The sequence below is a fragment of the Lutra lutra genome, chromosome X (assembly GCF_902655055.1).
Source record: "Lutra lutra chromosome X, mLutLut1.2, whole genome shotgun sequence".
Classification (NCBI taxonomy): domain Eukaryota; kingdom Metazoa; phylum Chordata; class Mammalia; order Carnivora; family Mustelidae; genus Lutra; species Lutra lutra.
Window position 1 is genome coordinate 83,669,721 of NC_062296.1, and position 24,848 is coordinate 83,694,568.

General features: G+C 44.5%; 1 protein-coding gene across 9 annotated transcripts in view; it reads left to right on the forward strand.

The window, feature by feature from the left end:
* The first annotated feature begins 6,222 nt into the window (after nucleotides 1-6,222).
* Nucleotides 6,223-24,848, forward strand: part of MAP7D2 (MAP7 domain containing 2) — a 97,176-nt gene continuing 78,550 nt past the window's right edge. For 4 of the 9 annotated variants that reach the window (XM_047715459.1, XM_047715462.1, XM_047715460.1 and 1 more), the window contains exon 1: nucleotides 6,225-6,457. In XM_047715459.1, coding sequence (XP_047571415.1) covers nucleotides 6,331-6,457 — 127 coding nt within the window. In that variant the 5' untranslated portion in view covers nucleotides 6,225-6,330. Of the gene's footprint in view, nucleotides 6,458-24,848 lie in introns of all 9 variants that reach the window. The other 5 variants (XM_047715457.1, XM_047715464.1, XM_047715463.1 and 2 more) reach the window with 3 other exon arrangements.

Sequence of the window (24,848 nt, forward strand, 5' to 3'; positions counted from 1 at the left end):
TCAGAACAACAGAGTCATAAGTTAGGTAAAAGCATGTTTGAAATAAAAATAGCTATCTGGATTTATACTTTATTTCCTACAGATTTTAAAATAGCCAGTATTAACTGTAGCTTGACAGCATCAAAATGAAAGTGAGGTTCTTTATGTTACTTGTCCTAACAATTAAGACTCATATATTGGTATCCTGCTTAGCAAGAGGAGTTTCATTTATACTGTTTGGACTCCCATGAACTTTTACACACCACTTTTGTGTTTTTGATTTACCATAAACTGGTTGTTCTTTTTATCCTTGCTTTTTTTATCTTTGCTTATTTCTTCCTACTCAGAAAAGAACAAAATATTCATACAGCTGCGTTGAGATAACTCCTCAGGTACAGAGTGAACAACCAAGGAATTTGGAAAGTATTGGAGTGGGTCTTCTCTCCCCCCACAGCTGCTGGGAACTTAGGAGGCAGTGTGATAGAGAGTGAAGAGAGCATGGGCCCTGTGGTCAGGAGGCCTGTGCCCCAACCCCCACTTTGCCCTTAACCTGCAGGTGACCACCGGCACCTTCTCTCACTTGTGTGAATTTCAGGCTCCTTACCGTAAGAATGGAGGTGATGAGAATAGTACCTGCAGAATTGGCGGGGGACTGACTAATTACGTCTCCGAATGTGTATTGCACCTAGTGCAGTGTCTGCTGCTTTTTACGCAGTACCCAGGACTGTATAAGATCAAATATGCACATCTTTTATATTCTCTATTTACCATTTCACTTACAGTCTTTAGTTCCTATAATAAAAGAAACTTGTAGAATATATATATTCATACATTCATGTTGAAAAATATTTAAAATAATTGTTACCACCCTCATTTAATTCAGCATTAGACTAACAAGTCTCTAAATTGCTTAAAGAGGGATGTTTTGCAAAATACCAACTACTCTATATTTCTTTAGAGAAAGTTTGTAGTTATTAATATTGATAGCTCTGGTCATATTTCATTTCTTAAGTCTAATGAGTCCTTTTACTAAGATTCATGACAGCTAATTAGTATTGACTGATTTGGAGGTTTGGACTTATGTAAAAAAATGGATGCAAACTATTACAATTAGAAAATAAAATATGAAATAACTTTTAACCGTATGCGGTTGATTCTTTACGAACTGTTTGACCTTTTTTTTTTTTAAACTATTTAAACTTAAGTTCATGAAGATGCTCTTCTGAAAACCAGTCGTGATTGAGGGAAAATGTATACTTCATGTTTTATTTTTCTGTTTTTGGTTGTTTGATTTGAATGAATACATTCAGACTTCAAATATGGGGTTGCATTTTGTGGGTGAGTGAGTTTGTTACAAACCTATGCAGAAGATGTTTTCGAATGGTAGATCACTTCTCCTTAATGACCTCAAATTGCCAAAATCACATTCAACAGACTTTAATTTTTGTACTACAGAGACCCATGGATGAAGCAGATACCCTCTGGTCAACTTGTTTACACCACCACCCCCACCACCACCCCCAGCTTGCTCACTTTTTAAAAAATGTCTTTTCAGGGTGTCTGGGTGGCTCAGTCAGTTAAGCATCTACCTTCAGCTCAGGTGATGATCCCGGGGTCCTGGGATCAAGTCCTGCATCTCCTGCATCATTCTCCCTGCTCAACAGGGAATCTGCTTCTCCCTCTCCCATTGCTCCTTCCCCCTGCTCATGCTCTCTCTCTGTCAAATAAATAAAATATTTTAAAAATAAATTAATTAAAAATGTCTTTTCTGTTTGAATCCAGGCTTTGTTCAGTTTACAACTTGATAATGAGCAGATCAAAAAGTAGAGACAAAATCTGAGTTAAGTCCCTATACCTGATACTCCATTGCTCATTTGATCCACTGGAATATCAGGTATAGGATTAGTTGGATTTTTGCAAATTTAATAAAAATCAATGCATAGTTGTTTTTTTTTTTTTAAATACCTTAGAAATGTAAGAATAACTTTTGTTAAGAAAGGTTATCTACCAGGGGCGCCTGGGTGGCTCAGTGGGTTAAGCCTCTGCCTTCGGCTCAGGTCATGATCTCAGGGTCCTGGGATCGAGCCCCACGTCGGGCTCTCTGCTCAGCAGAGCCTGCTTCCCCCTCTCTCTGTGCCTGCCTCTCTGCCTACCTGTGATCTCTCTCTGTCAAATAAATCTTAAAAAAAAAAAAGGTTATCTACCAGAAGCAAATACAGAAACTCAGTCTTTAAAAAGCCAACTTTTTAAAAAATATTTTATTTTTATTTATTTGACAGAGACCACAAGTAGGCAGAAGGCGGGGTTGGGGGGGGAGCAGGCTCCCTGCTGAGCAGAGAGCCTGATGCGGGGCTTGATCCCAGGACCCTGAGACCATGACCTGAGCCAAAGGCGGAGGCTTAACTCTCTGAGCCACCCAGGTGCCCCTAAAAAGCTAATTTTATAGGGCACCTGGGTGGCACAGTTGATTAACCGTCCGAATCTTGGTTTTGGCCCAGGTCATGGTCTTAGGGTTGTTAGCTCAAGCCCTGCATTGGGCTCTGTAGTCTGAGTCTGCTTCAGGTTCTCTATCCCTCTGCCCCCTCACTTGTGCTTGCTTGTATGCATGCTCTAAAATCTTTTTAAAGCCAGTTTTACTTAAGAATGCCCCTGAGTAGCAATAAATTTTATTAATCTCATTAAATCCAGCTGTTGAGTACACACCTTTTTAATATTGCATGTGACAAAGTAGGAAGTGCTACATAAAGCACTTCTACATACTGTGAACAGTGTAATAGTTGTCGAGGAAAAACCCTTGTGTGATTGAATTGCAAGCTGTATTAGCCACTGTTTTTCATGGAACACTATTTTTACTTGACTGACAAACCTGGGTTTGTGGTTAACATTTTCTCCAAAATGAATGAGATGAGGCTGTTGCCCCAAGGGAACTGGCAGAATTTGTTGGTGTTAATAAGATTTAAGCTTTTTAAGCAAAAATTAGAAGTTTTGAAAAACTAGGATCAATAGCTTTACAACTTCACAGTAAAGATTTGAGAGATTAGTGATGGTATTGATGAATGACTTTAATATTAAAGGTGTTGACATTTGGAAGATCTTCATAGCTGAATCAACCAGTATTTTCTAAGTGATCAGTGGATTTTAATGTAACAGAATGGAAAGAATATTGATTCAGTTTTACATTCCACATTGCTGCTAACCTTGAAGAAATTACCATAAGTCAAGATTGGGTGTAGTATCAAAAGAACATACAGTTACCTGAAGGGGCTATGAGAATGTTTCTCCCTTTTCCAACTACATTCCTGTTTTAACTAAAAGAACATACTACAACACATTAAATAGAAAAGTAGATCTGAGACTCCACTATTAAGCCAAACTGTAAAGAGATTTGCAGAAATGTGAAAATGCCACTGTTAATATTTTTGTTGTTACTTTTCTTTAGAAGTATGTTATATTACAGCATCAGGTTAGTGAATTAATACTAAATATTTAAATTTCTAATACAGCAATATCCGTGGATATAACCCACAAGTGAACTTGTCCTTTCGAGGAAAACTGTTGCCTATATTACATTTGCACTAGGAAGTAAAAATGTAAAAAGTTCTGAAAAACTTGGGGGTGCCTGGCTGGTTCAGTTGGTAGAGCATGCCACTCTTGATCTTGGGGTCATGAATTCAAGCCCCAGGTTGGGTGTAGAGGTTATTTTTAAAACAAGTTTTGGGGGACACCTGGGTGGCTCAGTTGGTTAAGCGACTGCCTTCAGCTCAGGTCATGATCCTGGAGTCCCAGGATCAAGTCCCGTATCAGGCTCCCTGCTTGGCAGTGAGTCTGCTTCTCCCTCTGACCCTGCCACTTCTCATGCTCATTCTCTCTCTCAAATAAATAAATAAATCTTAAAAAAAAAAAAAAGTTTTTTGGAAGGGCACCTGGGTGGCTCAGTCATTAAGCGTCTGCCTTTGGCTCAGGTCATGATCCTGGGGTCCTGGGATCAAGTCCCACATCGGGCTCCCCGTACTCTGCGGGGAGCCTGCTTCCCTTCCCTCTACCTGCCACTCCCCCTGCTTGTGCACTCTCTCTCCCTCTGTCAAATAAATAAAATCCTAAAAACAAAAAAAAATGGAAATCAACAGGAAAAAGATAAGTAGACCAATAGAAAGATGGACAAGGATTGAATAGGCAACCAAGGAGCATGTGGGTGGCTCAGTCAGTTAAGCTGCCTGCTCTGGACTTCGGCTCTGTCCTCTGCCAGGAGTCTGCTGAAGGATTCTCCCTCTCCCTTTGTCCCTCCCCCTGCTTGTAGGCTCTCTTTCTCTATACATAAAAAATAAATACATTTAAAAAAAGTAAACCAGAATGAATGACAAATATATTTCTGATTTGTATACAGCTGCAATGAATAGATGTTGACGATTCCAAGCAAGGAAATACAGTGATAGCTATTGTGCAATATCATTTATATAAGTTAAAACCATGCATATCTTCACAACACTATATATTTAGAAAATAGAGCTACAAAAATAAAATAGTGAAGTGACTATGACTGGAGGAATGGAAGTGGGAATAGAAAGGAAAAAATAGAATGAAACCAAGATGAAATGCTATTCCGGCATGTCAGCAAGACAAAAGCTGAAGAGTTGGATTAATTATGAACTACTACCCAAGGTCTCTAAGGGAAAACGGGGGTGGGGGGGGCAGTAAAGATGGCTCCCATACCCTAATTAACTTGGCTCAATCTTACTTGGGTTAGAAACTTTTTTTTTTTTTTTTAAATAGCCAAGGGACCAGCTTGCACTTGCCCGCTTTCCTGCTCATTTCTGTCTAAAGTCCCCTTCTGGCTTTCTCACCACAGTCACACCCTATTCCTTGTGCACCTTTGGGAGTGCCACCAACACGTTCATCATGTTTTTCTGCCACAAAGGGACTCTCCAAGCTTTTCACTATTAATTCAGATGCAGGTTCCTGAGGGTTCGACTTTGGTGGGTTTTTTAAAATTCGTATAACTTACATATTTTGAAGTTCACCCATTTAAAATGTAAAATTTAGTGGTTTTTAGTATACTTAAGGAGTCGACCATCACATAATCTAATTCTAGAATGTTTTTATCATCCCCAATAAAAATCTTGTACTCTTACTCAGCTTAATTCTGAGTTTTAATCAGGCATTTCTCCCTCCCCCAGGGGTGGGAGTTTAAACCTCAGAGGGCTGGTCACTGTCCAACAGAAATGTGCAGCCTGGGGCCCCACTGAGATCAGTTATCACTTGGCAGGCTGTACCTGGGTAAACACCTGGAAGCTTGAACTGGCGTAATGCAGACATCTTTTTCAGTATGTATGTCTTTGAGAAGGTGAGATGCTCATGACCTCCACTCCGGAGGCTACTACACGTTTAACAGTTTCTTCAAAGAGAGGTTGTTCTGGGGCGCCTGGGTGGCTCAGTGGGTTGGAGCTTCTGTCTTCAGCTCAGGTCATGGTCCCAGGGTCCTGGGATCGAGCCCTGCATCAGGCTCTCTGCTCGGCGGGGAGCCTGCTTCTCTGCCTACTTGTGATCTCTGTCAAATAAATAAATAAAATCTTTAAAAAAGAGAGAGAGAAAGGTCCTCGCAGAGATTTCTCAACTGGGCATTATTTTCCCCCCAGGAAAAAAGGAATCATGATTCCTACGACTACATGCCCCTGCCTTGCCTGGGAGGTTGACCAGTGAGCTTACTGTAGTCCTGTCCGGGGTGGTGCACGTCTTGGCTGGGCTGAGGGAGAACCTAGCACCGGCTGCCCATCCACCTTGAGAACTGGAACCTGAATGTGCTTGGCGGGAGGGTCCATCAGGTGTCTACACCAGTGGCGCCTGCCTGAGGCCCTAGCTAGGAACTATTTCCAGAGCTGCAGGACTGAGCTTGAATGTGTGTGGACGCCTCGTGTGTGTGAACGTACACAGGCTGTGTGAGGACGTGTGCCCACGGTGTATGAGAACACGTGCGCGCTGGGTGAACACGTGTGTGCACGTGGTATATGTGCACTGTGTTCGCAGCTCTTTGAGGATGCGTGCACAATGTGAGAAACTTCATCCTATGTATACAGTGCTTTGAGGGTGCACACACTGTGGGGAGGTGCGTTTAACACTGGTGTGTACACACTACGTGTAAGCAGTCTATGAGGAATTATGTACACGCCATGTATGCTTGGAGGACCGGTGTGCCCCTCACAGGTGCGCGTGCGCGGCGTGAGAACCGGCGCTCACTTCGCACGTGCACGCCGTGTGCGCACGCTGTGTGAGGAGGACGCGTGCGCGTGCGGGTGCGCGCGGGTCCGGTGCGGCGCGGCGGTTCCGGCAGTGCGCCTGTGCAGCCCGCGCGTCCGGATGGAGCGCGGTGGCGGCTGCGGGGCTGCAAGCGGGACGGAGGGGGCTACGCGGGGATCCCCACTCCCCGGGAAGATGGCCGAGTCAGGCGCCGTGCGGACTTCCCCGCCCAACCACCGACCTTCAGGTAGGGCGCCCGGGGTGCGGCGGGCGCGTGGGGGCTTCAGGTACCCCCCCCCCAGGGGGGCGGGGCGGACCCTCCGTGGGCCGCGCAGGGCAGCGGCTCTGGAGCGCGCGGGGCGGGGACGCAGCGCGGTGCTGGGCTAAACGCCCTTCTCCCGGCCCATGGTCAACTAGGCACGGTATCCAGGGCCGCGACGCTCGCGGTGCCGGTGGCAGCGACCCTTCTCAGGTGGCCTGAGTGAGTGGGTGCAGTTGGGGGTAGCTTAGGGTGGGTGGCAAGTATGTTTGGTGTGGGGAGTCTGGGCCCACGCTGGATGCCCTAGGGGCTCCGGGGGGCCGGCCCCCTCTCAGGGAGCAGCCGGCGTGGGGGGCACTGGGAAAGGCTGAGCGGGCTCCAGGGGGTCGCCGGGGCCTGCGCACTCGCCCACTCTGCGTCTTGGGAAATGCGCGCGAGCGGCAGCTGCAGCCGGCCCTGAAGGTGGCCCGGCTTCATGCTTCGCGGCATCCTGGGGCAGATCCGGCACTTCACCTACTGGCAGGGGCGGAAGGAGTGCCGGCGGGCGCGAGCCCCGGGCCGGGTTCTCCCACCACCCGCGGGCGCTCCCGCAAGGCCTCGGTTGCGCTGCCCAGGGCTCTCCCGCAGGCCCCCTCAAGTGGCAGCGCGACCCCCGCGTCTCCCAGCCCGCGAGGCTGCAACTGCTAGGAGCTATGGAGTGCTGGTGCCCAGACGGGCTGCCCAGAAATGAGCGAAGCAGGGAGAAATTTTGAGGACATTTGGCAGAATTTTCGATAAGCAGGTCTCGCGTCTTCGATGTTCTGTAAAGTGGTTGCAGGTAGTGCGGGGGTGCAGGCAGCTCGGAAACCGATTTCCTGCTGTTTTTCCTGGCAACACCTTTTTTTTTTTTTTAAGTTAATGTGACCTATTTTTAAACATTTTTTACTGTAGTATAACGTGCATGCTACAAAGGCGCAGATCTTAATTTAAGTATATGATTCGAAGAATTGTCGCATAGTGAAGATATGAATATTTTATATGAAGTGAACCAAGGAAGGGAAAGAAATCAAGAGAAATAGTCATTATTCACTTAAAACGTGCTTTTCGTGGTGGGTGGGAGGTATTTTCTGATTGGGCCTTCATTTACATCGTTCATAGGAGGAGGTGGCTTAAGTCTTTCCCAGTATGTGTTTTTCATCATGCATTTTTTTAAAGGCAGATTTTAACCAATATCACACGTTAGTGATATAAATACTATAAATATGTACACTTCTGTTTTCATTCTTTTTGCTTACTTTGAGAAACTCAGATATGTCTGCTAGGGAAGAACCCAGAACCCACTAACCAACCCACCCATCACAATCAGCCTTGAGGGAGGGAGACCTAGCAGAAGAAAATATCAAAAAGGTTGTTGAAGTTTGCAGTTTTATTTGGGACTTTAAATAATAGGTTATTTCCACGTTTTAATGGCAGGGAGGAGCTTTTTGGTTGGGCTTGCTGTTTATCTGTGAGATTTAAATTTCTTTGAAGGAACTTAATAAAGGGGCATTCTACTAAGCTCTAGTGGGGAACTTTATTGTAGAACCATTTAATGCATTCTCTACTGATTTTAAGATTAGCTTAAAGCTGTTTTCCTTTACTTGAAATTGGAACCATAGAAAGACATGTGAAGGTTTAAAATACTACACTTACGGGGCGCCTGGGTGGCTCAGTGGGTTAAAGCCTCTGCCTTCTCGGGTCATGATCCCAGAACCCTGGGATCGAGCCCTGCATCAGGCTCTCTTGCTCAGCAGGGGGTCTGCTTCCTCCTCTCTCTGCCTGCCTCTCTGCCTACTTGTGATCTCTGTCTGTCAAATAAATAAAATCTTTAAAAATAAAATAAAATACTACACTTACATGCATTACGGTTGGTGTGGAAAAATTGGGAGTGTTCAGTTTAGGGACCAGGTAGTACCATGGTTTGTTCTTTTGAGGGCTAGTGAGGCCAGATACTTGGAAAAATAATGTCATTCTCAGTAAAATCTGGATTATTGAGGTTTTATTACAATCCATCTGGGATGCTGATCATTCTTGGTTACCCAGAGGCCTTATCATTTGGGATCCATTCTTAATGAGATTCAGCTCGCACATCTAGGTGATATGAATTGATGAGTGCTTTTCAGAGCTGATGTAGAAGGTGACTAGGGAATACCTCTGGTGGTTTCCTTTAACAACAGGTTCTTCCAATATTGAAATCCTGTGCATTCCCATTACCCACCAGTGATGCCTTTTTTTCTTTCCCTTTATTCACCCGCAGGATGGAAATTAGCAAATGTACTGTTCTTTCTAGGGCTTTGTTGTAGGCACTGTTTAGTGACGAGCAAGCCCCTGTTGCTTGGATCTGCTTAAATACCTTTAGCCAATAGATAGAATCACTGGATCTCAGCTGTCAGACGGTTTCGATGTTACACAGATCCTGTGCTCCCCTCAGCCTGAAATGCCCCCTTCTTACCTTTTCCCATTCCAGGGTTCACTTCCTCTAGGCTCCTCTTAGTCAGAATTAAGGAACTTCCTCTTGTCTGTGCCTGTGGCACCTTCAGCGAAACACTCTCATTCTGCCTCTTACATTAACCAGCCAGCTCCTCTCAGCAGGCATCCCTGAGTGACCCCTGTAAGCCAGACCCAGTGCTGGTGGCTACTGCTGTGCTGGAGCTGAGTAGATTGAGCCGCAGAAGGCCTGGGAGTGAATGCCACCTCGCCACTTTCCTCAGTCTCACGTCAGGAAAATTATTTGACATCTTGACCTTCAGTTTTCTCACCTTTAAAATGGGCTTAAGAATAACGTGGGAGACAGAAGCACTGCTCTGAGGAAGGAATTAGTATCTGTAAAGCAGTGGCTGACATACAGTAAGTACTTAAGCCGGTTAGCAGTTACTTCCTATTATAACATCGGCTTGAAAACAAGGTCTAGGTCTAGGTTATAGGTGCCTCTCTCAGTGCCACCTGGTACAGGTACACAGTAAGTCTAAAACTGATGTTTAACAATTGCATTATGCTGGGAGCAGCTACACTGGGTCCAGCTTGCAGTAAATATTCATGAATTGGACTGAAGCGGTGTGTTGGTGGAGTTTGTGGTAGTGGAATTACAAAACATGTTTCCTAAGACCTCTTGAGTTTTCTGGTACATTTGATGGGTGAATGTTGTTTATTGAATTGAACTCATTTCCCCATTGTTCCCTGGTAAGGAGAGCATTGCTCTGACAAAGAATGAGGTTCCCTTTTGTCCTTCCACTTGGAAATTTTCCATCCCCTGCCCTAGATCAGGAGAAAGTAGGGGTGCACACTGGAAGGTGAGGAGACCCTCCTGCAGGGGCCAAAGTAGGGTGGGGCTTCTTAGGAAAGGCTGGGAGTAGGTCCCCAAGAAATCAGAATTCTTCATCTTTTTCCAAAATTGTATTTAAGACTAGAATGCTCAGTTCTTTTTTTTATAAAAGACTTTTCTGTAATCTCTACACCCAATATGGGACTTGAACTCACAACTCTAAGACCAAGAGTTGCATGTTCCACCAACTGAACCAGCCAGGCACCCTGAACACTTGGATTCTAAAACTGCTTGGACCTCATCTGCCTTTGGCACAGGTCATGATCTCAGGGTCCTGGGATTGAGTCCCACATCTGGCTCCCTGTTCAGTGGGAAGTCTGCTTCTCCCTCTGTCTGCCATTCCCCCTGCTTGTGTGCGCTCGTGCGCGCGCTCTCTCTCTGTCAAATAAATAAAATCTTAAAAAAAAAATAAAACTGCTTGGACCTAAGAAGAGCAAGTTGAGTTTGTGCATGCATATTAAACATCTCAGGTCCTCTCGGCATTAGGAAGGATCCATAGGTCATGAGGGAAAGACACAAAGTTGTGTTTGATCTGGGGCTTCTGGCCTTGTTTAGTGATGGCACTGTGGGACTTGGACTTGGTAGGACCTTCAAGGCAAATCACTGAAAGTCTGCTTGACCATCAGCGGTTTCTCTACTGATGTCCCAACACTGGTGACACAAGTAGTCAGTCTTTCATTTCTATTTCTAGCCCTTCTTCCTCTCCAGGATTAAAAGATGTTATCCTCTTATTCAGCTGCCCCATCTTCTGGAGTAGTTTTTTTTTTTTTTTTTTTTTTTTTTTTTTTTTTTAAAGAACATCTCATCTTTTGTAGGAATTATATGGATTGACTTACAAAACAAGGATATTCAGGGTTGATTTGAGCAAGAAGAGATGGGGACTTCTGGGAGATGTTGGTGCACAGTCTGGTGGGCCTTGTTGGGAAGATTTAACAGGATATAACTCAGAATGTGCTCAGCTCCTAGGATAATGCTGAAGATGATACTGCCTGGTTTGGGGGGACTGCTGGTGCGCTGCATTAGCTCTGGCAGCAGTCCAAGGATTTGAAAACTTGCCCAGGAAGTGGCTGTGGTTGGGGGTAGCTGCTTTGGGGAGACTGTGGCCTGGAAGAGATTGCCCACTGCCCATCTCACATCTCAGGGGACCTCCTTCAAATGTGGAGTTGACACCTGAGGCTCTGGGGTGGCCAAACTTTGGGATCCCCCTCATCCACCTCTGGGGTCTGTCCGAATGTAGGCCTTTATTTGCTTTTCTTTCAGGAAGCATTTTTGTTATCATTTTGCCGAGGAAGTTTTCCTCTTTTTAAAAGCCGTGTGATTAGCAGAGTTCAGGATGTGCCTTAAGCAGAAGGAAGCCAGATATGATTGAGCTGCACAGCCATCAGACAGCCATGTCAAATTCCCATGATCCTTTGGAAGAGCAGGGTCTGTCTTCAGGGTCCACAGCTCTTGGCTGGTGCTGAGTTCATTCACTGTCTGCAAATACCTGCTTTTCCTCTTGATGCCGAATAGGCTGGCATCTTTTAGTGCCAAACAACCCTATGGAATGCTTCTTGCTCCTTTGTCATCTCCACCCTCTTCATTTTTACTTTACTATATAGTAGTAACTTTGTGAGACATTGTTTATATACTATACATTTCACCCTTTTAAAATTCACAATTCAGGGGCGCCTGGGTGGCTCAGAGGGCTAAGCCTCTCCCTTCGGCTCAGGTCATGATCCCAGAGTCCTGGGATCGAGCCCCGCATCGGGCTCTCTGCTCGGCAGGGAGCCTGCTTCCCCCTCTCTCTCTGCCTGCTTGTGATCTCTGTCAAATAAGTAAAATCTTTAAAAAATAAAATAAAATAAAATGCACAATTCAGTGATTTTCTGTATTTTCACAGAGTTGTACAGCTGTCACCACAGCCAAATTTAGAACATTTTCATCACCCCACAGAGAAGCCCATACCCATCAGCGGTCATCCCCCATTCCCCCTCACCGCCCGCCCCCCAGGTGCGGGCAGCCACCTGTCTACTCTCTGTAGAGACCTCTGCAGTTGTGCCACGGCAGTCTTCAGCCTTTGGTGCAGACACATACGGTTCTTGCGCAGCAGTCCTTGGGTGGGTGTCCGTGTGTCAGAGGTTTAGAAACCATCATTCTGTGATCTCCATCTTTCAGGTCCAATACTTGTTTCACCACAAAGTCTGGCTTTTCCACCTTCTGTGCGTTCTGCTGCTCGGGGCCTGCAAGGCGGTGGAACCTGACTGTAACCCCCTCCCAGACAGCCTGCAGTTACACACCGCACATGTGTTCGTTTTAGCTCCTCAAAGGCTAACAGCTGCTAATTGTTGAGCACTTAGGTGCCAAGCACCATTAGAAGCACTTGTCATACATTATTTTACTTTATTCCTTACAGCCACTCTTTACACTGTTTTTCTGTTTCTATCCTCATTTTATTTTTTTTAAGATTTTATTTATTTATTTATTTGTCAGAGAGAGAGAGAGAGAGTGAGCAAGCGCACAAGCAGGAAGAGTGGCAGGCAGAGGCAGAGGGAGAAGCAGGCTCCCTGACGAGCAAGGAGCCCAGTGCGGGACTTGATCCCAGGGCCCTGGGATCATGACCTGAGCCAAAGGCAGCGGCCTAACCCACTGAGCCACCCAGGCACCCCTATCCTCATTTTAGAGATGTTTCAATTCTCTATTGCCGTGTAGCAAATCATTTCAAACTTACTATTTCTCACGATTCTAGGGGTAGGTTGGGCTCAGTTGAGTGGTTTTTCTGTTCCATGTGGTGTCAGCTGGAGTTGCTGTCAGCTGGGAGCTCACCTGGGCAACATAGCCTGTCACGGGCCTGGTAGCTAATCACAGGGAGTCAGTCCTGGACTTCTCACAGCATCGCGGCTGGGCTTCAGCATCGAGGAAGCAGAAGTTGCCAGTTCTCTTAAGGCTTGGGCTTGGAAGTCCCAGAATGTCACTTTTCCTGCATTCAGTGGTGAAAGCAAGTCACAAGGCCAGCCAAATTCAAGGGGAGGGAGCCAGACTCCACCTCGTGATGTGAAGAGTGGCAAGCACCCGCTGGTAGAGGATGGATCTCCTTTTTTGGAGATTCTCTACTGCAACAGGTGAGTATGCTGAATGTAAGAGAGCGTAAGTAAGTTGCTCAAGGTCATACAGTTAAGTGGCAAGGCAGTGCGTTTGACTCCAGAGTTAAGTATTTTTTACCTTCATGCCACATGTGCCTTCCCAGGTAGATAAAAACAAACTCTTCTCGCAAACACTCCACGCGAGCTCCCGGCTTGCTGTAACTCCGGCTGACACATCTTCTGTACCCGTCTCGAGATCTAACTCAGTACTCTAGGTCCACGTTTTATAAGGATTTTGTGTGCCTTTTCCTTTGTATACAGTTTTTCTCCTCAAAGGTAATGACCCACATTTCTTAGAATTACAGCAAAAATTTTATTTTTTTATTTTTTTAAAAGATTTTATTTATTTATTTATTTGACAGAGAGAGAGAGAGAGAGATCACAAGTGAGCAGAGGCAGAGAGAGAGGGGGAAGCAGGCTCCCCGCTGAGCAGAGAGCCCGATGCAGGGCTCAATCCCAGGACCCCGAGACCATGACCTGAGCTGAAGGCAGAGGCTTAACCCACTGAGCCACCCAGGCGCCCCAATAGCAAAAATTTTATAGATTAAAATGCTTAGAGGAAGAAAGTTTCCATTTAACAGGATTTCTGACTTGCCAGGAATTAACTTCCTACTCTCTCTATGCGAGCCTTCATTGTTGGGCTCTGAAAAATCACCTTAGTACACTTTTCTGTCTTAGGACACTGTTGGGTGTGACTGAGGACTTCAGTTCTTGGGTCATCACTGCAGAAGGCCTGTGGAAGATTCTCTTACACTCTAAGCCAGTGTGTCGCAAACTAATTCTGGTGATCAGTTTGTTTTTTGTTTCTGATTCCCAGTTTGTTATTGACCAATATCTTGGCAAAATAAAATAAAAAAGACTTACTAGAAAAATAGAATGTAAAGGAAGGACATGGAAGATATAACTCCTGATTTTTAAATATTAGATAAGATATTAGATTCCACGGTATCAATGGATATTAGATTAGATATTAGATTAGTCTGTCAAATTGCTATAAATGTTTCTAAATGCATGCTCTCAATTTATGTCCTTATTTTAAATGATAACAGAAAATAAGGAGACTGGCACCCATCCATGGGCCACACTCTGAGTAGCTCTGCCCTGGGCCAGCATTTCCCAAAGGGTGTGATACACAAGAGGGTTTTAGGTTACATATGGACAGATTTATCTTTTCAATTTTAGGCTAATAGTTGTGTGAATTTTTTTTTTTAAAGATTTTATTCATTCATTTGTCAGAGAGAGAGAGGGAGAGAGAGCAAGCACAGGCAGACAGAATGGCAGGCAGAGGCAGAGGGAGAAGCAGGCTCCCTGATGAGCAAGGAGCCCGATGTGGGACTCGATCCCAGGACGCCGGGATCATGACCTGAGCCGAAGGCAGCTGCTTAACCAACTGAGCCACCCAGGCATCCCAGTTGTGTGAATTTTTTAAGTGGTATTATAAAAATATAACTAGTACATCAAACTGTAATTTCATGACTATTTTTCAGAATGAGTAGAAAATGAAAAGAACTCAGTTTAAAGAAAAAATAATAGTATGGGTTGGTGCTAGATAATACAAATAGAATGCTAGAGGTATATATAATCTTAAATTTTCTAACAGCTACATTTGAAAAAGTAAAAAAGAGAAAGGTGAAACTAATATAATACAGTTTATTCAGGGGTACCTGGGGGGCTCATTCAGTTAAGCATCTGCCTTTGGCTCAGGTCATGATCCCAGGGTCCTGGGATCGAGCCCCATGTCAGGCTCCCTGCTTCTCCCTCTGCCTCTCTCCCTCTCTCAAATAAATAAATAAAATCTTTTTGAAAAAATAGCACTAAGAAGGAAGTTAAGCCAGTATATCTACCACAGCAACCCAGGTTCTACACTGGTGGACTTGCTAAGCCAATAGTTAATTTCTTTTAGGACTTATTTATTTATTTACTTGAGAGAGAATGAGAATGCAAGTGGGGGGAGGGCCAGAGAGACAGAGAGAGAATCCTCAAGCAGGCTCCCCACTGAGCAGGGAACCTGATGCAGGGCTCTATCACAGGACCCTGAGATCATGACCCAAGCTGAAATCCAGAGTAGGCCACTTAACTGACTGAGCCACCCAGACTAGCCAACCAGGAGTAAAAGACTTGATGTCAAAAACAGAGAAGGACCAGCTGCTCAGGAGGAAGACAGCTTAGTCTGGGCAGGGATTTGTCCTGCAGGCCCTGAAAGTGAGTGCTGGCTAATCAGCCCTGCCCAGCGAAGTCCCTTTATAGCCAGTGCCAGCTCTCTCACATAATCAAACCCAGGACATAGGGATGGGACCAGCCTGTGAATTCACTGGAACTGCCCAGTAATGTGGTCTCCAGAGTCTGTCCTGTCAACCAGTAGGAACTTGTTGATCATAATGAGCAAGTGACTTCTGTAAACTGGTACTAGGAAGACACAATACCAACTCTGGGTGTAAATGACCAGACCTGACCTCACAGAGCCCATCCTAACCCAGTGGATTCCCCAGAGGACCCTGACATTGAACTTGGGAGATCCTGAGCTAGTTAATACTGCTGTCTCCTCCCATCTTTCTAGCAATGTCCTACCATGCTTTCCATTGATAACAGCTTAATAATTATCATAAAGTCAGACCCACCCTCTTTCCACCACCTGTCAAGTCACCAAGACAACACTTTGTGTGAAGACCTTACCACTTGGCCACGTTGGAGAAAGCAAATGCTGCTGCTGCTTTCAGGAGCCTGGGGATTAAGCCTGTTTTGCCTTATTGTAGGGGAGACCATTTTATCAAAGCAACTTCCCATTTCCATTATGCCTACCCACGTTGGACTGAATACCACAACACACATTCATACCATTCTCGACAGCACTCAATACCATTGTACCTTTTGAGACCATGGTGTCATTCCTGCAGCAGCAGAACTTTCTGCCATGATGGAAATAGTCTAAATCAGTGAGTCCTGTCCAATATGCTAGCCGCTGGTCCCACTTGGCTCCTGAGTACTTGAAATGTGACCAGCCCAAACGTGCTGAAAGCATAAAATAGATACTGGTTTTGGAAGACTCAGTGCAAAGAATACATTGTGAGATCTCTTATGAATAGTTCTTTATATTAATTACCTGTTGAAATAAGCATATTTTGGGTAAACTGGGATAAATACATTTTTAAAAAATATTTATTTGTTAGAGAGTACACCTGTGCACACAAGCAGAAGCAGCAGCAGGCAGAGGGAGGAGCAAGATCCCAGATGAGCAAGGAGCCCGAAGCTTAACCGACTGAGGCACCCAGGTGCCCCTTAGCTCTTTTTCTATTTATTTCTGCTCTATTTTATATAAGCAAAAGGAGGGCATAAATAAATACAGAACAGGAAATGCCCCTGTAGCTTGAGTCTTTTATCAGGTACCTAAAGTCCTTAATTAAACAGTGCTTTGTGTCCTCGTTTCAGAACACCTTAATGTGTGCCCTTAACTCACAATAACCACCCGAACTGTAAACTGGACAGAATGGGATTCTCCTGGGCTTATTTTTTAACCACCTGCCCGCCCCCTCCCAAGATTCCTGTCCTCTTCCTTGAGCACTTGGGTCTGCTCTCCACTTACCAGAGAAGGAACTGTCCTTGTGCCTGGGAGTGGTGTTGCCTCTTAGGAGTTTTTGCTCTCTTCTACCTTAATTGTTTGTGTTGGGTTCCCGGGAGCACTTATCAAGGGTGACAGTTGGTGGTGAAATATTATTATAGCCTTCAGTGGAAGCTTTCCTTCCCCTTGGGTGACTTTTCCTCCAGTAGAGATACGTGTTATGAACAAAATTTAAGTGATCATTGTCATTAGCTAGGTAAGCAGTATTATTTAAGCTGTTTTAGTTATATCTTCAGACTGTAAGCTCTCTTCTTAAAATTACTAATTCTGTTTGTAGTTTCCTTACTGCAAAACATCTTTCTGCTTTCCTTTTTCCCTCTCCTCACCCACCTAAATTTCCACTTAGCTTAATTTTGTTTTTGTCAGTCATAAATTATTTCTAAAGAATAATTGATTCTTATTAATGGTCCATTAATTTCCACATATCCCTAATCTTCTGGGATGAGATTAGCTCTTCTTATAGTAGAATGGTCAAGAAAGCAGAATGTGGACTGTTTAACTCTACCCTGTTAGCTTTAATTTCTTAGTTGTCTTTTACTTTCTCTCAGTTTTGACTGAGGAACTCCAGAAGACTTGGTGCCTTTCTATTAAGGAGTACTGAATGTCCTTTGTGGTACATAATTTCACCTTTATTAGTTAAAAATTAAAAGGATTCTTGCCACTTGGGAATGTGTAGAAGATTTCAGAGTGAAATCTTTTAAGGATGTATTTACTGTAGAGAGAGCTGGTGGGGAGGGACAGGAGAGAGAGTCTGATGCAAGGCAGTGTCTCCACTGCAAGATGTCAAAACCTAGCCAAAACCAAAAGTCAGATGCTTAACCATCAGCACCACCCAGACGCTCCTAGAGTGAATGCCTCTTATAATCAGGCCAGTTCAAGCAGGAGATACCACATGCGAGGACCAGGGCTATCTAATAGAACTTTCCATGAGGATGGAGATGTTCTACATCTGCTCCACATGGTAGCCATCAGCCACCATGTGGCTGTGGAGCACTGAGGAACTGAGTTTCTTATTGTATTTGATTTTAGATTATTTAAATTAAAATATCCACATGTGGGGGCGCCTGGGTGGCTCAGTGGGTTAAGCCGCTGCCTTCGGCTCAGGTCATGATCTCAGGGTCCTGGGATCGAGCCCCGCATCGGGCTCTCTGCTCAGCAGGGAGCCTGCTTCCTCCTCTCTCTCTGCCTGCCTCTCTGCCTGCTTGTGATCTCTCTCTGTCAAATAAATAAATAAAAAAATCTTTAAAAAAAAATATATCCACATGTGGTAGTGGCTCCTGAATTGGACTGTGCAGTTAACTAAACGTTGACTAACATTGCCAGATGAGGATCAGAAATGAGGAATAAGTTTCAGGCCTTAAACGAGTTGCTTAAAACTATTCTTGGTTTCTCCTTTACAAGTTGTGGTATTTGGTTGTTGCTATTCAGTCACTCTCAGATGTGCACAAGCCATCAAGTACAGAACCCAGAAGTTACCTCCTGTGTGGTTCATATCAGATCTGTAGGGCCATGATGGGATCTAGTACCCAAGACTTATTTCTGGCTCCTGGTGGCCCTGGGGTGCCCGTGATCAGCCAGCTCCTCTCTGTCCCTGCCACATTTTTGGCTATACAGATTGGTGGGAGGATAAATTGGATTGACTTAGAAGGCATTACCAAACCCTTAGCTATATAGGATTTGGGTGGCCTGTGGGGAGAACTTTTCCAGTGAGAGACTGGCAGGGACTGAGACCATAGGCTTAGGCCAGAGAACCCTGTGGTAGAAGGTGAGGTTGGTGAGGGCATTTGGGGGCATTGGGCAGCACACTGAATGAGTCATGTTCCCTCTTCTCTAGGATGTACTCAGTCAAGTAGATAAGCCTCACCTCTCTTGTTCCAGCTTGTTCCTTACAAACTGTGACCATAGGTGTTGGCCCATGAGAAAAACTCAGTTGCTTGTCTGTAAGATGGTATGCTAGGAAATCTGGTGCTTTCCAGCTCTTGAGAGAACTGTGTTCCTCCACTGCCAGCTCAGGAGGCAAGGGGAAGGGTAGGTTTGTCTTCACCCTTTTGTTATGGGGATCACCAGCCAAGTAGGCTTGGAGCCAGCAGACTTACCACATTTCCCCTTAACCTCCCCCATTACAACCAAGTAGGGACTTCTGCCCCCTTTATCTCTTATGACCCCATCACTATTGCCTGGGTTAGACCTGTCATCTGGGGCCTGACCATTATTACAAGAGCCTTAGAGGTCTCTGTCCCTCTATCCAGGTCACCCTTCTGTCATGGATTCATCTTATCACTCTCTTACCTAACCTCCTCTGACATCTGCCTAGCATGAGCATAGTCTAGACTACTGATCTAGACTAGAGCCCCACCTACCCTTTCAGCCCCCTCTCTCTGGCCAGCACACTCTGTACACCCCCCCCCCCCGCGCACCTCACTGCTCATGGCCATGCTCTTCCCTGTGCCCAGAATTCCCTTCCTCTCTGTATCTGCCATGTTCATCCTTTAGTACTTGTCTCACATCTCACTTCCTCCCTGAATCCTTCCCTGACCACATACTTTTGGTAGATTTTTCTTTTCTCCCCCATTTCTGTTTTGGTGTTGATAATGTTAATGCAGGTAAATCAGATCATGTGCAAATAAACTTGGGGTTGGCATTTGTAAACTAAAGTATACAGATCTTAGACATAGTTTGATGAGTGTTTTCTTATACACCTATATAACCAACCCAGATCAAAAAACATTTCCAGCACCTAGAAAGCTTCCTCATGCCCCCTCCTAGACAGTGGCCCCCAAAGGGAACTATTTTCCTCACCTCTTTTTTAGAGATTTATTTATTTCTTTGAGAGCGAGAACTGTGGTGGAGAGGAGGAGAGGGAGAGAGAAACTCAAGCAGACTCCACACTGAGCATGGCGTGCTACACAGGGCTCACTTTCACCACCTAGGAGGTCATGACCTGAGCTGAAATCATGAGTATCACGAGTCAGACGCTTAACTGACAGAGCCACTTAGGTGCCCCCTCACCTCTTTTCACTGTGGTTTAGTTTTATTTTTGAGCTTTGTTAAAATGGATTCATGTAGCATGCCCATTTTTATTATGGCAAAGTATACATAATCTAAAACTATTTTAGCAGTTTTTAATTTCGTTGGCATTAAGGACATTCACATTGTTGAGCATCCATCACTGCCATCCATCTCCAGAACCTTTTCATCAAGTATATACTTTTTTAAAAAAGATTTTATTCATTCATTTGAGGGGGAGAGAGAGAGAGAGCAAGAGCACCAGCAGGTGGAGGGGCCAGAGAGAGAAGCAGACTCCCTGCTGAGCGAGGAACCCAACCTGGGGCTTGATCCCAGGACCCCAGGATCATGACCTTAGCCAAAGGCAGACACTCAAGCGACTAAGCCACCCAGGCGCCCCAAGTATATGCTTTTGTGACTGGTTTTTTCATTCAGTGTTATGTCTATAAGATTCACCCATGTTGTATCTATCAGCAGTTCATTTACTTTTATTTCTGAGCAGTATTACATTGTGTGACTACTACTAGAGTTTGTTTTATCCATTCTTTTGCTCATAGACACATGGGTTATTTCCAGCTTCTTATTCTTTTGACTAAAACTGCAATGAACATGCTTGTGCACATTTCTTGGTGCCCATACAAAAGCATTTCTGTTGCTCGTGTATGCCTAGAAGTGGAGTTGCTGGGTCATAAGGTAGGCATATGTCTAGCTTTAGCAGATAGTGCCAAACTGTTTTCAAAGAGTTGGAAGCAGTTTATTATTGTTGTTTTAATAAATTACCACAAATGTAATGGCTTGTAGCAACTAAATTTATTATCTTATAATTCTAGAAGTCAGAAGTCCTATAATACATGTCAGTAAAACCTTTCTGGGGGCTGTAAGGTGAGAACCCATTTCCTTGCCTTCTCCATCCAGCTTCTAGAAGCTGCCTACATTCAATGGCTTCTCACTCCTTCCTCTGTTGTCAAGGGCAGCAGCAGGGCAGTATCTTCCAGTATCTCTCTCTCCAACTTCTGGTTTCATCGTCATATCTCCTCTCTCACCCTCACCCTTCTGCCTCTCCTGTGATTGCTTTGGGCCCACTTGGAAAATCCTGGATAATCTCCCCATCTCAAGAACCGTTACTTTGTCACATCTGCAAAAGCCTTTTTGTCACATAAGGTAACATTTTCACAGATTCCAGGGATTAGGATTTAGACTTCTTGGCAGGGATGAGGGAGAAGGCGTTATTCTACCTACCACATGGCTGTGCCATTTTGCATTCCCATCAGGAAAACATCAGAGTTTCAGTTCCTCCATGTCTTTGTCAGCTTTTGGTATTGTCAGTCTTTTTAATTTTAGCCATTCTGATGGGAATGTGGGGGTACATCTACAGCTACCACCTTCAGACAGCATGTCCTTCTTTGGAGTGATACAACATTATTGCAACTTCACAGTATTATAAATATTTGTTTACGTGCTTCTGTCTTGCCCAAGCCATATATCCTTCATGCAGCAGGTCGTAGCTGGTTCAGTAGATGCTCCTTGGATGGTAAGTAATGACTGAGGGCATTTTTTAATAGAGAAGTGAGCAGAGCTAAAGATGTAAATGAAAGCCTGTGCTTATGGTCCCATCTGTGGCTTGAAGTAGAGTTTCTCCCAAATAAAAAGTAGTACCAGAGCAGATAATCTGGTTTCTAACTTTTGCATGCTATTGTCTTTCCCAAGATAGATAATCTATAAGTGAGTAATGCTGTCAAAGGAGATGTGGGCCTCAACTCCTGAGGGCGTTGGTTGGAAATGACTTCACCTTATATGTAAATGAGAGGGGAATGCAGTTCCAGCAGGCAGTCTTCTGGGGAGTCTGATCTTGGACCTTAGCAGTGTCTGGTTTTCCTTTTCCCTGGATTCTGCTCCAGTATAGCAACACACTGCAGCTTCTGGCTTGCAGAAGGACTGGAAGGTGAGTGGGGTTTCTTGATCTCAAGGAATGTAATGTGTGTAGACTTAAACCCACCTTGAAGACTTGAGGCTGGAATTTCTGAGGAAGGTGAAGCCAGAGTAGAAAAGAATTTCTAATGCCCCTGGACACAGGGCGGTGGTACAAATGTCTTGACACTAGGGAGATAAACTAGGGGAAGGAGGGATTAGTGTTAGACAAAAGGCAGACAGGATTGTGGCTTCCTTTGGGAAGATTCTAATAGAGTAACTGTTCTCTTGTTCTTGTTCGTTCCCAGCTTCCTTTGCTGGGCACACCCCTGGTTTCATGAGAGCTATAAGGTTTCAGGGCCTCAGCCTTATCTTTCCAGGCACCAACATGTTGGCAGCATTCCTACTTGGCATTACTTTGACCCTGTGGGGTGTGACGTGTGTGAGAAAAATGTTGCTATGGATGTGGCAGAGGACTTCTTTGGCGCTCATGAGAAAACCTCTCTGTCACTGAGAGAATTTAGATCATAAAGGAGTTGGTCGGGGCACCTGGGTGACTCAGTGGGTTAGGCCTCTGCCTTCTGCTTGCGTCATGATCTCAGGGTCCTGGAATTGAGCCCCGCATTGGGCTCTCTGCTCGGCAGGGAGCCTGCTTCCCCCTCTCTCTCTGCCTGCCTCTCTCCCTGCTTGTGATCTCTCTCTCTCTGTCAAATGAATAAATAAAATCTTTAAAAAAAATAAAGGAGTTTGTCTTTTGAGAAAAATACTAGCTCAGGGTAGGAGTTACTGTGTTGGGCCTATGCTGGGGTTATTGGTCCCTGTTGAGACATACTAACAATGTCACAGCTTTAGCGATTTGCGTAGGTACACATGTGATTCACAAGATAATCTTCATTCAAGCCAGCCATGCCAGAATGGAGGCATGCCTGGGCCTTGGGTGGTGTGGACAACACACATACCGGGAGGACTGGGATAGGCTGAACAGAGTCATGGCTATGTTTATGGAGTCCCTGTGACTTCCTCGATGTCTTTGTCTCTCTACTTGATGTATCTGAGTTTTGGAAAAGTCATGTGGCTGCATTCCTGCTGAGAACTGATCTTCCCACACTCAGACCAAGGCCTGGCCTTTTGGAGTTCCTCTCTGTTGACTGCAGGTCTGGAGGGGATCTTGAGAGAAAACATGGGGGTACTGTAAGCAGGTGCATGTTAAATTTTTCCAGGACAGACAGTAGATCTTTGCTTCACATTCTTTGAGGCTGGAGGGGCACCCCTTACCTCATATGTCAAGAAGTCCTTTATGTTCATATAGACCTCTCTCCTCTAAATGCCTCTTCTCTTGCTTTGCCCTCTGTGAACAGGCAGAACAACGACTCAGCATCCTTTTGACAAAACCTCCCAGTTTCCATAAGGAACCGGCTTTCTGTGGGGCCCAGTTCCCTAAACCTTCTTACATGATGTTTTGTTTGGTGTTTACTTCTGTGACATTGGTGTCTCCCTTCTCTAACTCTTTGCACAAATTACCCATTGTGTAGCCTCTTTACCTCTTTCTTCAGTTAAGAATTTACAGATGAGATAGCACTTCTTATCTGTTAAGATGGCCATTATCAAAAAACAAAAAACAACAAGTGCTGGTGAGGATGTGAAGAAATTGGAACTTTTGTGCACTGTTAGTGGGAATGCAAATGCAACAGTGCAGCTGCTGTGGAAAACAGTATGAAGTTTTCTCAAAAAAAAAGTAAAAATAGAACTATACCATATGGGGGCGCCTGGGTGGCTCAGTGGGTTAAAGCCTCTGCCTTCCCGCTCAAGTCATGATCTCAGGGTCCTGGGATCGAGCCCCGCATCGGGCTTTCTGCTCAGCAGGGAGCCTGCTTCCCCCTCTCTCTATGCCTGCCTCTCTGCCTACTTGTGATCTCTGTTTGTCAAATAAATAAATAAAATCTTAAAAAAAAAAAGAAATATACCATATGATCCAGCAATCCCACTTTTGAGTATACATCCAAAAGAATTAAAATCAGGATCTCAGGGATATTAACACTGTTCACAAGGGCTAACATGTGGAAACAACCTAACAAATATCTATGTACAAAAGAATGGATAAAGAAAATGTTGTATATACATAGAGTGGTATATTATCTAGCCTTTTTTTTTTTTTTAAAGATTCCATTTATTCATTTGGGAGATAGAGACCAAAAAAAGAGCATAAGCAGAGGGAAAGGCAGAGAGAGCAAGAGAAGCAGACTCCCTGCTGAGCTGGGAGCTGGACATGGGGCTTGATCCAGGACCCTGAGATCATGGCCTGAGCTGGAGGCAGATGCTTGACTGACTGAGCCACCCAGGTGCCCCATATCTAGCCTTAAAAAGGAAGAAAATTCTGCAGTATGTGACACCGTGGATGGACCTTTGATGACATTATGAAATAAGCCAGTCATGGAAAGACAAATACTATATACATATATTCCACATATATGAAACATCTAAAATAGACAAATTCACAAAATCAAAGAGTAGATTGGTGGTTCCCAGGAGGTGGGCAGCAGGAAATGGGGAGTTACTAATCAACAGACATAAAGGTGCAGTTAAACAAGATGAGTAAGTTCTAGAGATCTTCTGTATAACACTATACGCGGAGTCAACAATATTGTATTGTACATTTACAAGTTTATTAAGAGGGGTGCTGTGGCTCAGTCAGTGAATCATCTGCCTTCAGCTCAGGTCATGATCCCAGGGTCCTGGGGTTGAGTCCTGGATTGGACTACCTGCTCCTTGGGGAGCCTGCTTCTTCCTCTGCCTATCTCTTTCTGTCTCTCATGAATAAATAAATAACATCCTTAATGTAAAGAATGTAGGAGGGCACGTATTGCATGGAGCACTGGGTGTGGTGCATAAACAATGAATCCTGGAACACTGAAAAAATAAAATTAAATTTAAAAAAAGAATGTAGATATCATGTTAAGTGTTCTTACCACAATAAAATTTTAAAAATGCAAAAAAATTTGGGACACCTGGGTGTCTCAGTCGGTTAGGCGGCTGCATTCAACTCAGGTCATGATCCCAGCATCCTGGGATCGAGTCCCACATTGGGCTCCTTGCTCCGTGGGGAGCCTGCTTCTCCCTCTGCCTGCCACTCTGCCTGCCTGTACTCTCTCTGTCTCTCTGAAAAATAAATAAAATCTTAAAAAAAATAAAAAATAAAAAAAATTTACAAAGAATTTACTATTTAAGACCTTAATATGATCAGTTACCGGTTTAGCCACTAAGTAACTATGATGATGTGAGCTAGTTTCTTTTTTATTCTTAGCCTCAGTTTCTTTACTTATAAAATGGGGAAATAACAGAAATTCCTCACAGGGTTGACAGGAGGATTATATGAGGCAATGCATGGAA